Source organism: Carassius auratus, chromosome 11 (genome assembly GCF_003368295.1).
Source record: "Carassius auratus strain Wakin chromosome 11, ASM336829v1, whole genome shotgun sequence".
In the NCBI taxonomy this organism is placed as follows: Eukaryota; Metazoa; Chordata; class Actinopteri; order Cypriniformes; family Cyprinidae; genus Carassius; species Carassius auratus.
Genome location: NC_039253.1, coordinates 14,839,389 through 14,851,333, shown reverse-complemented (window position 1 = coordinate 14,851,333; position 11,945 = coordinate 14,839,389). Strand labels below are relative to the sequence as shown.

The window sequence follows — 11,945 nt, the reverse complement described above, 5'->3', positions numbered from 1 at the left end:
GTGTGTGTTTGTGTGTGTGTGTGTGTGTGTGTGCGCGCGCGCACAGGTGAATGGTAACATTAAGAAAAAGCAAAATTTTAATAAATAAGAGAAAAATATCTTAGAATTGGCTAAAATATCATAAATATAATCTGGCGCCGGTTGCAATAAACTATAGGCTAGTCTTAAAGTTAGTAATAAGTCGGTTACATAGAACTTGAATCTAAAAGTAAACTGATTACTAGACTGCTAACTTCGCAGCATCAGTGACCAAACTATAAGACACAGTCCTAAGATAGTGGCTATGTTTATGCAACTGCCCCCTGATGGTGGTTTTATTCTTTTTCAGAGTGCACTTGAAAACGCCATCTCCACTACCGGATAATATACTGACCACAGTAGATGCTTATAATAGTTTCACCAGAAGGTTATTAACCACCCCAGCCAATGATGTGCTTTGTGGAGCGAGCCCATTGACCAACTGCGCATGCGTACTATGGAACAGTCAGCGCTAGACTGACACTAAGATCGTCCTGTTTCCTCTTTATGCGCTTTTTATCCACTATAGCCAAACATAACACTGCTGCACTTTACTTTGATGCTGTGGTGACTTTACACACAGCTTGACACCAACTGCCTCACCGACAATATTATAGATTTTAAACGGCTTGCTGTGACACATTTATTTTATATCTAATTAGATTTTTTGTTTCATTATGCCTGAGTTCATATCAGTGGACGAGTTTATAGCGGAGACTTTGGAGGATTACAGCTCTCCCACCACCTCTTCCTTCTACACCAAAATGACAAGTTGCCGAAATTCCGCCAACAATATCGAGGAGGTATGATAATATGCTTTCATCTGCTATGATCGCTTGTTATGTCTTTGGCAGTTAAGTTGTACAACATTATGAATGAAATGAAGGTATTCTGTCCTGTCCGTCAGCAGCAGCTGTCTTTATCCTGTTTTACGCTGCTTTGTTTCAATGCAGAACTGCTTAGTCCAGTGAACATATTGGTTTTCATGTATTATTCTCCATGAACACTGCTTCAAACATTACTGCAACAGACACTGACGCTCTTTGTCTTGTTGAATCCACTGGGCTGAGCGCAGCCTATTTCCAACACCACAAACCATGTGATTTCAAGCTCAATTCTCAATTAAAATATAGAAAATTATTGTATTCATACAACTAGTGGGCTTTCAGCACAATTCAAATGATTAAATAGCATGTATCCTCTCGTTTTCATGTGGTGTTGTGACATATATACAACTGAAAGAGGACGGATAACATTCATTTGCGCGTTAACGTACATTTTCTCGTCGTTATTGCACATTAAATTGCACCGATTACTTTGCAATCTGTCCGTTTCTGTAGTAATATATTTGACTTTTTATTTCGCGCTTCTTAAAGCCTATCCCTCTTCTTCCGTCAATACTGGCTTCTTCTGTATTATCAAGAGCACGTGCCTTTCATCCAGCGTTTATTGAGCTGCATAAACAAAAGCCGGTGTTCTGACAGATTTTGCTACCTCCCATTAAAACAGACGGTAGCAAAATTCTATAGCGAAAAGTACTACCTATCCGATTTTGTTTCCAGCGTGATATTAATAAGGTCCAAGGCTTTATTAACGTGTACACCTACCCCAACCATAAACCTACCCTTACAGTAATACTGTGTTGATAGCATAATCTGCTAGGTAGCATTATTTGTTTGAACACTGATTTTGGATTCATGGACCTTCTGGAGCTAAGGAACCAGCGTCTGTTTCTGGATCAGCATCCTTTGTTGTTGTTGTTGTTGAAATAACCTTCCCATGAACCAATCATTGCCCTCTGATTTTAGGGTTAGGGATGGAATGACTGGTTGATAGGGCTGCTGTTCCAGGATCAGCAAAAAAAAAAAGTTTTAATTAAATATATATTTGTATTAATTGTTTGTTGGTTTGCTTTAAAAACATAACTTTATTTATTATTTAATTTGTATGTATTGTATGAATTTGACCTGAAAACAGTGTAATTATTTTGCTATTGTATATTTTTCATCCTCTTCCTAATAAAACAAAGCTAATTTTTATGGACATTGGTCTACGTTTTCAAAACCCACAGTTGTGCCAATTTGAGGCATACAGCCGGGTCAGGCAACAACTGAATGATGACTTCTTTAATAAGAGTGACATAGTGAAATGTAAAGTAACCATGGTGATGACCTGGCCTGTACAATTCATAGTCATACAAACTGAACAGTGCACTGCATTACGTGCTTGATTGTTTGGGCTTCATGTGACAGGATGGGTTCCTTAATATCTAATGAAACTTGCACATGCGCAGCCTCAGGGGGGTTCAGGACAAAAGCTGTATAAATGAGTAGTGGTCTGGTTTTTCTTCTGAAGAGTCAGCCACCACTATCGTCATCCTTCATAACCTTGAGACTGTTCACAGACCAGACTTTCGTTAATGAAGGACACCTCTGTATAATCTGCCTTAGTGCAGATTTACAGGCACTGAAGTAAATCCTGCTGTTTAAAGGGATAATTCACCCTAAAAAAAAAAAAAAAACAGTTCTTTGGAACGGAAACGAATATATTTTGAAGTATTCTGTCCACATTATCTAAGTTAAAAAAGCGTAAAACAATACTAGACCTAATTGAAAACACACACACAAACACATTTTTATGTTTTAGGTGAACTATCCCTTTAAATAATGAATGTTATCAGCTCTCTTGGTACAAGACCTGTTCCATTCATTCAACGTTGAATCTCACCTTATCCGCACTGACCTCAAGAGAGATAATGGGAACCCCATGCTATAATAGAGGCTGTGTTTAGGTCATGTGACTTAATGACAAAGCTGGAACTGAAAAGACTTCTCTGGACAATTCTGATGATGATCCAATACACAATTCAGCTATTTCGCTTCAACACAACACAGTGCTTGTGTGTTCCCATTGTATGTTGCCGAAAGTAAATTGAAATGGAGGCAATTGCGGATTAGCAGAGACACCGGAGAGGAATAATGAAAGATAATTGGAGTGCTTGGATAATCTGCTGCACCAGTAGGAGTAGCCGAGGCTATTGTGCATGCCTTGTTTTTCTCATATGAAGTAATGCAGAGTTCAGAATGGAGACACCTGATATTACTATTATCATCATTCCTGGAGCATTTGGGGAGAGTAGGATGAACAAAGGCATTATAGGGTTTTCCTCAGGTTTCTTAAAAGTACGCTCAGTATTTTTGTTTACTAATAAAAAGTTTTAAACATATTGTTTAAAAACAATTATACTTCCAGGTGCATCATAAAAATGAAATGTAATTTAATAAATTCAATATGTAAAAGGAATTGATAACCCATTTGGACCAGTTAAATGCATTACTGTCAATTATTGCAGTGCTTAATGCTATGAAAGCCAGCTTGATGTATTTACTAGTGATTTCATGGATGGATATCATGCATTTTCTTATGGACTTGATGCAGTTCAATGAAAACACGTCATTGTTTATTCACTGCCATGTCATTAAAACCTGTCTGACTTTTTTCCCCTGTGGAACATCAAATATGGTATTTTAGTGTCTCAGTGTGTCTCCCTTAAAGTGGAAGTAAGAGGTAACCAAAACAATTTGGTTATCAATATTTCCTTAGAAGAAATTCATGCAAGTTTGGAAATATATGAGGGTGGGTTTATGATGACAGAACAGTTATATGTGGGTGAACTATCACTTGGTTTATTTTAGTATGTCATAAAGCCCCATTGTGGTCACAGCTTTTCAAAGGAATTGGCATCAGCATGTTATTTTATACCGTAAAACATCTGCTGACTTCATCATAAACCTGCTAGGCATTCTTCATGCTGCTGAGCTTCATCTGAGTGGGTTTTATGCTATTTCTGATGTGTGTGTGTGTCTGTCTCAGACCACTCTCTGTCTTTAGAGCACTGTGGACACAAAACAAGCATGCCTTGCCACGTGAGTGGTCATAGCACTTCTGGACTGCATTTTCACAGGCTATCCCAAATACCAGTGAGAAAATGACCAGTCACCTTTTACCTTATCTTGCTGTTGACAGTTAATAACTGTAAGAACGTGAACTCATGGTGGTGTGATATTGTTTGAGTTTCACTTCTGGCCTTCTTGGTTAAGTGGTGAAGAGAGTGAATTGTGTGGGCTTTGCTTAATAAAGCACAAAGAGGGAGATAAACATCTGGTTGTGCTCCTCAATTATAAAATGCCTCAAAGCTCAAAACATTATTATTGCATGTCTCATGGTGGATTTCTGACTTGAAGCATTGGGGCTTTTATGTTTTAGTACAGAAGCTGTTCTGTTGTGGTGAATAATTAACATTTTTCGATAAATTTAAACACTGTTTTCACCCAAAGGAAAAGAAATAAACTTTGAAAAAAGAAAGAAATAATAATTATACAATTTTAATTAAAATGTGGGATGGAATTTCTTTTGGCAGTGTAACTGAATCAAGGGAATTTCACCAGCATTTTCACGTAATAGCACTAAATGCACACAAAAGCCAATCTAAAGGGCCAGGCACCATCACTGCCATAAAGAACAAAAGAGCAGTGAGGTTAGCCATGCTGAGTACAGAATTCTCACTCTGCCTAGTCAGGGGAATGTGGATTTCAGCATGGAATGCTGTTCCAGGTGAACCACCGCACGGTTGAATTGTTATTGGCCCAGTGTACACATAACAGAGCTGACTGGAAGGGCTAAAGTTGAGAAAGTCAAACATCCTTTATGTAAAATGAGCTGTTCTTAATGTGATTGCCTATTTACTTAACTTAAAGGAACTTTTAGCAAAACAATAGAAAGCTACAAAAAGAACATAACATAAAGCATATAAAACTATTCCGTAAAACTTATACACTATGGGTCCTATCATACACCCGGCCCAGTGCAGCGCAAGGCACGGCGCAAGTGTTTTTGCTAGCTCAGCCCGACGCAGTTCTCATTTTCCCGTCCTGCGCCACGTTGTTTAAATAGCATATGCATCTGTGCAACCATGGGTGTGCTGTTCTAAAAAAGAGGTGTGTTCAGGCGCATTGTTGGCGCATTGCTATTTTGAGGAACTGAAAATAGACTGTATTAGTCAATATTTACAATAGACAATATTTTTTATTTGTTATTTAAAGAGCGCATTAATAATATGTGTGCTTACACTTTGCTCATTACACAAAGAGATGTGCATCAGCACACAAAATGTAAAAAAATGTTAAATTACATTCCATCATGTAGCCTAAATAGCAAACCCACCATGGCAACTTTTAAATGGGGATGAGAGATTAGCTGTGATTGGTTTTACGCCTAAAAAACACCCATTACTCATTAAGAGAGTTTAGGTCTAACCCTAATCAAACACCTGAGCATGCTAATCAATACCAATCAATATCTTTGGGATCATTAAAAAAACACAGGCAGGTGACTTTGATCAGGGTTGGAGCTAAACCCTGCAGCACATTGGACCTTCAGGACAAGATTTGAGGAACCCTGGTTTAGACCATGCTTCCGAGCGCGCCGACTGTTTTCCCATCGTTAAACTAGCAAAAGTGGATTCGGACATGCCCTGAGTGTACCTGCTTCGTGCACTTTAGACCATGCGCTAAGATCGTTTTTGTGTGAGGAACAGTCCAAACTTGAGTTGGAAATCCTGCATTGAGAATCCCATCAATGCAGAAGCTTCTGCAATAAAGTTCTAATTTAATTTCCCACACAATATAAGAAATCATACAGGTTTGAGGGTGAGTAAATAATGCAAGCATTTTCATTTTGGGATCACCATAGATAAGGGATAAGTGTTGGTTGCCAAGTCAGATTATTTGTGATCACACTCAAAGTGTTTCTTAATCGTGCTGTTTGAGGAGTTCATTACAGGCTCTTTGAACTACTGTAATAACAGTGAATTACATTTTCCTCTTCACACTGTCATGTGTGACACCAATGAATATTAATTGCTCATAATCCTTTTATGCTGCCATTTGACAAGCCTGATTCCTTAGAGAATAAAAACAGCAAGTTAAGACATGAGTGTCAGAGACCGAGGTCCTCGGCTTTGAAACAGGAAGTCTCCATAGAAACGAGCTATTTTTTTAAAAGGAAATAGATTTCAGGGCTAAGGAGAACAAAGAATCTAGTTAATCTCAGTTTTCTGCATAGTTACTTTGTAGAGTTTTTGAAAATGCTCTACTACATTTAACACACAGTCAGACATAAACAGTGTTATGGACATGAATGTAGTGAAAGCAGTCAGTGTTTAGGATCGACACCCATATTTACTGTCCTGATCGCTCCATGGTCTGCTGAGAGTTCACAACATCCTGTGAGATCAGTCGCGCCCAGCACATCACCTGTTCCTCCTGCTTCCATCAGGAAGATGATACCAGGCCATCAGAGCCAGAACCACCAGACTGGCCTGCAACGTCTGCCTCCATTCCAGTGCAGTGTGACTGATGAACGTATATTATTTTAATATGAACCCAGCCCACCACATACACCACACTTCTTTTTCTACACAATTGCAATGTAGCTGGGAACTGGACTATGCATTGCTGCAGTATTTACACCATATCTCACAACTGCAGTATATTTTCATATGGAAAATAATCCCTATGTCTCTGCTGTTTGTTTGTCTGATTTAAAGTTGTTGAATGTATTGCACTTTATGGACTCTTATTGCACTTTTGCATTGTAGGCTGCTCTGATGTTATCTCGTGGTTAATAATAACAATGACAATAAATAAAGACAGAAAGAAACACATTTATGCAATCCCATTTGCTACATTTCCATCGCCATCATTAATGGTTGCGTTTATGTCTCTTGCTAACAGGGAATGTTTTTAGAACCTTGGCTAATGTTCTGATAAGATTCTCTCAAAGTTATGAAAAAACATTCTTCCAGTAACATTAATGGAATGTTCTTACAAAGTTATCAAGCCTTTTTAATAATGTTCTTAAAACATTAGCACAAAAACATTTAGCTTTTGATTGCAACACCAACATCTCAAAATCCAGTCAACAACCAATGGATAGACTGAATATCCATTTCACTCAGGTGTACGTCACAATATAAAAGAAAATATCTCACCTTCTGTTTCACACGACATATTCATCTCCTGTGTGAAAGTGGCCATCTAACAACCATCTAGAATACACTTGCAACCACATGGCAGTGTGTAAACACTCAGAGCAGCTAAGTGACCACATAGCTATGACTTTATAACATGTCAAAGTGTATTCCAGCCTTTAATTGCTGTTGTCATTGAGCACATGTGCAATGTCATGCTCTCTTGCATTGGTTTATGGGTATATGATATGGATATTAAAAGCACTGTTTTGTGTTGATGCTAATAAGACTTTGGCGATTTAGCTGTTTGTAAAAATGTGATTAAATAACCTGTGGCTAAAAATTCTGGCTCTGTTTAAGGCAATGCTGATGGGATATGAGCTATAGGGAAGTGTTATAAATTTTGCAGGGTTTCATTCTCCACCCTAAGGAACAAACTGTTTATCTTGAATGGAGGGAAGGATAATTGGGACAGACATCCACAGGAAATACTGTTTCCTATTAAAGATATGAAGAAACTAGACTGTCAAACTCAGGCGGGTTGCGACACTATGAAATAAAGTCAGGGATCTTGTTTGTAAAGCCCCATATTGCAACACATATTCTCTTATTGTACAACATGATCCCTACACTTTTGTTGTGAGTGGAAATGGTTTAAATGAGGCAAACTGTTGAAGACTTCACTGCAGTTTACTATTCTGTACCACACGCAGAAATGTCATGCTCTCAGATGGCAGGCTGTAAACAAGCAACTATGAAGCTGTTAATTCATTTTTCCTTGTTTGCTCTTGCTTATTTAGTGATACAACCATCAGACTTCATGCTCTACTTGCTGCCTTACAGTAACTCAATTGTTGCATAATTCAAATAGCTAGATTAGATTTTAGTATAAAAAATGTAGCAGGTGTAATTTCAGCAGTCCAGTTTCAGAAGGCAAGCTCTCTGGGTCTTTCATTATTTCATAATCATTTCATGATTGCATGTAATTGTTGTTTTTGAAACAGGAAATGTGTTTCTGTAAGGAATCGTTAAAAAAGTTCTGTTTGTGTCCCTGTATGCGTGTTTCCTTGTGTTTGTGTGTATTTCAACACGATTTAAACAAATTGAAGTGGTCTGGAATGAAAATACATTTACATTTATACATTTGGCTGAAGCATGTATGCAGATTTTCTTAAACCTAATTCAGGGTACAGTTTCAGAGTTTGTGGTTGGTATGATCTTTTAATGTTTTTGAAAGAAGGCTATATTTTGGCTAACTGATCACAAATTCTGTAATATTGTGAAATATTCTTAATGTAAAACAAGTTTTCTATTGTAATCGAGCGCAGCGTTAGTTCAGTCAGGCCACGGAGGCATAGGCTGCAACCAGCTGATGCGGTCAACTGTCAAATAGCTCCAATCACAACCATTCTCCTATTAGAAACGAGACATATATACGTGGCACTACTGCTCGACAAGTATGCACAAATGACTCGCAACCCTCCCTCCCTCTCCATTATAAACATGAGCATATTACCATGCACATTCTGGTTGTCGTTTCTTTGTTTCAGATCACTAAGGCTTTCAAGTCCCTGTTGGCATGGACCTCACTGAGGTCCACTGAGAGACACTCATCCTCATAATCAAGCTACAGGATAGACGTCCCACTGCCACATCTACATGATTACCACTGTTTGCTTTTAAAGACATTTATTAAGTGTCATAATTGTCATGTATTTCCAAGCTGATGGTTCTGGGGGGTTAATGTTTAAGCTCTTGTATGTTCAGTTAATTTGGGAGCAAGAACCCCCATAAGGAACCATACTGCCAAAGATAAATTGTGTTCAATAAACTCAAGTAACTTGCCAAAGTGGTCTGTCTGAAATATTTTTTTAAATGTAATTAATTCCTGTCATGGCAAAGCAAATTTTTTTTTGTTGCATAAATTACTTGTTCCCTTTCACTTGATTCCTCAAAAATCATTCTAATATTCCATATGATTTGCTCTTCAGAAGCAGTTCTTAATAAAAATCAAATTTCTATTTCCAATTTTGGAAGTAGAAATATATATATTTTTACATTTTAAGTCATTTTTAATCAATACAATGTGTTTTTACTAAATTATAGTATTAATTTCTTTCAAAAAAGAAAAAAAGAAGAAAACTTCCTGACCCAAGACTGTTGAATAGTATTGTATGTATATTAGGGAATCGAACCTGTGACCTTACTAGTGCTATTTCCATGCTCTACTTTATGAGCTAAAGGGAAAACCTTGTGATATTTTATTGTTAAAATTTACATATTCACTAATCCTGCTCCCATAATTGTGGGTGCATGTTCTAAACTAGTCAAAATATTATAATATTTTGAGATACTGAACCTTTTATTTTCCTAAGCTGTAAGTCATAATCATCAGAATAAAAACAAACAAACTCTTGAAATATTTCAGTTTGTGTGCAGTGAATCTAGAAAATAAGAAAGTTAGATTTTTTTAATTAAATTACAAAAAAATAAAAACCTCTTCCATGATTCAAATTTTTGAAATGCACCATGTAAAATCTTTATATGAATGCATTGTTGGTGATACCCTTATTTTTTTCTTTCCTTTTACAGGCTTTGGACTCTGACCGCACAATCTTGCAGAAAATGAAGAAAGCAGCCAAAGCAAAGCACATCTCTGGCCAAGGTAACAAGAAATTACATTGAAACTATTTGATGTATTTGTGTTTACATATGTGACTACCGGTAAGTACCTGAAAAGGTATAATTTCTCAGTTATTCGGGTGCTAGCAACATTTTGTCACAAATGTCTTTACTATGCCGTAGTTGTTTTTTGAATTTCATGCACATTAGACTGTAAGCAACATTCATTTAGTCTTGGAATCTATTAATTCATTACTGAGATTGACAGCGTATGCAAAACATTTCCTCCAGCTCAACTATCTATGAATATGAATGAAGTAGAAGGCAGATGCCCCCTCTGAGACCCAAACATGTCAACATCTCTATCTGTTTTTTAGTGTCATGTGCTTTTAGCCCAATCCTCATGCTTTCTCAGTTATATCTTCACAGTTTTTGCTGAATTTCTGTTACTGATCTTCTTGCAGACCACATATTACATTTGGAGTCTTACATCAATTCCATGGAGAAGTTGGCCGTGAATTTCCGTAACAATGGAGAACAGGAAGTGGCTTCTGCGTTTAATAAGTTTGCTGAATTCTCCAAAGAACTGCTGACGCCAATGAAGAACTTGGTGAGACACATGGAGCTCCGGGGAGGGCTTCCCGTTAGGCTTCTGTATAATCCCATAGAGTGTTTTTAGTATTAGTCACGGTTTGGACTTACAAGATAGGCCTTATCTGCAAACAACTCAGCTTCCTCGCCAAAGGTTGTCTCTCTGTCCACAGTTCCTTATCCCTTCCTGGCATATTCATGTTAAATAGATTTTTAAAGGGAAAAATGTTTAATGTGCTTGTTTGCAAGTATATGCTGACATCAACTGGGTCTAAATTGGTTTTGCCAGCTCATAATTTCCATTTTAATATTTCTATTTTTATCAGTTGAAGAGCATGTTGCACAACGTCAACTTCTTCCTGGACTCGCTGGTAAAAGGGGATCTGAAAGAGGTCAAAGGTGTAAGTTGAAATCTACAATACAACTGATCCACTTGAATTTAAATTGTTCTTGTATTTGCTTTGTAAATGTTACCATCAGATGAATGCAGATAAATCAATCTATCTACATTTAATAAAATATTATAAGTCAAAATATGCTCAAAGCATGAACTTTAAAAAATGTGAAGAAATCCATATTTAAAGAAAATAAATAATTGGGTAGATCACAAGTATTTGCTTAGTTCAGCCTGATGAAATCAAGTCAAATTACTTTTGCAAATACATTTTTTGATAGTACCCCACTGTTTACCATTATAGTAAATAATTACCATCTTGTTCCATGGCATTCATACAGCAACTTTCTGATACTTATGTTGCCTTGTAAGTGTTCCTGGTAGATATGATGCAAATACAGATGAAGTGTGCAGGATATTTTCCCAGAAGGCAACAAGGCATGTGTTCTAGTTGAAATCTATTACAAAGATCATTTCCATAAGCACAGTGTTTAATGAGACAGATAAAACAGACTTGTCTTAAATCTTCTCTGTCTGTCTTAATGCTCTTGTCTTTTACTGTAAGATGATGTAAGACTGACTTTATTCTAACTCCTTGTTTTCATCTTGTCAGGACCTGAAAAAGCCTTTTGACAAGGCATGGAGAGATTATGAGAATAAATTGTGAGTGCTTTTTATAAGACTGTTTTTAAACTAGGCTTATTCCAGTCTTTTTTTTCCAGGGTTTTTTTTCTCTTTTTTGACACCCGCAAAATGTGGTGGTTTATTTTGATTCATTAGATAAGAGATATTGCAAAAGCCTTGAAATAAACAAGAGAACAATAAAACATTTTATCCCTGGTTTCTGTCATGACAGTCTGTGTGTGTGTGTGTCAAACAACAACCAATTTTAGAAACTGTGTAGGATTTATATTCTTTGTGCTTCATATGTTACATATTCTCTGTAGCATCACTCTCACTTGTTCTCTTTCTCATATTTATTCACACTTTTTTTCAAAGCCAAGGTTGTTTGCGTTGTTTAGTGTAATTTTAGTCTTATGTACATGTCAGTAGGACTTAAGTGCTTCATCCAAACACCAAACCAGAGATGTGTCCTTTTTGGCAGATATTAAATGGATATAATGTAAAAATATAATTAATATTATGAAATTCACTTTTTTATCTGTAAAAAACTGAAAAACTGTAGGTGGAAACTCAAAGGTAGCACATACATTCATCCACACAAATAAATTAACACAGCAAAAATATAAAAACTAATTAAATAAAGTTCAAATCTACTAATCTTTCATT

The 11,945-nt window shown here is 36.7% G+C and overlaps 1 protein-coding gene across 3 annotated transcripts in view; it reads left to right on the top strand.

Moving 5' to 3' along the window:
• The first annotated feature begins 469 nt into the window (after positions 1-469).
• Positions 470-11,945, top strand: part of unm_sa1614 (un-named sa1614) — a 37,038-nt gene continuing 25,562 nt past the window's right edge. For all 3 annotated transcript variants that reach the window (XM_026275604.1, XM_026275603.1, XM_026275602.1), the window contains exons 1-5: positions 470-821; positions 9,641-9,713; positions 10,135-10,280; positions 10,588-10,662; positions 11,269-11,318. In XM_026275604.1, coding sequence (XP_026131389.1) covers positions 696-821; positions 9,641-9,713; positions 10,135-10,280; positions 10,588-10,662; positions 11,269-11,318 — 470 coding nt within the window. In that variant the 5' untranslated portion in view covers positions 470-695. The remainder of the gene's footprint in view (positions 822-9,640; positions 9,714-10,134; positions 10,281-10,587; positions 10,663-11,268; positions 11,319-11,945) is intronic.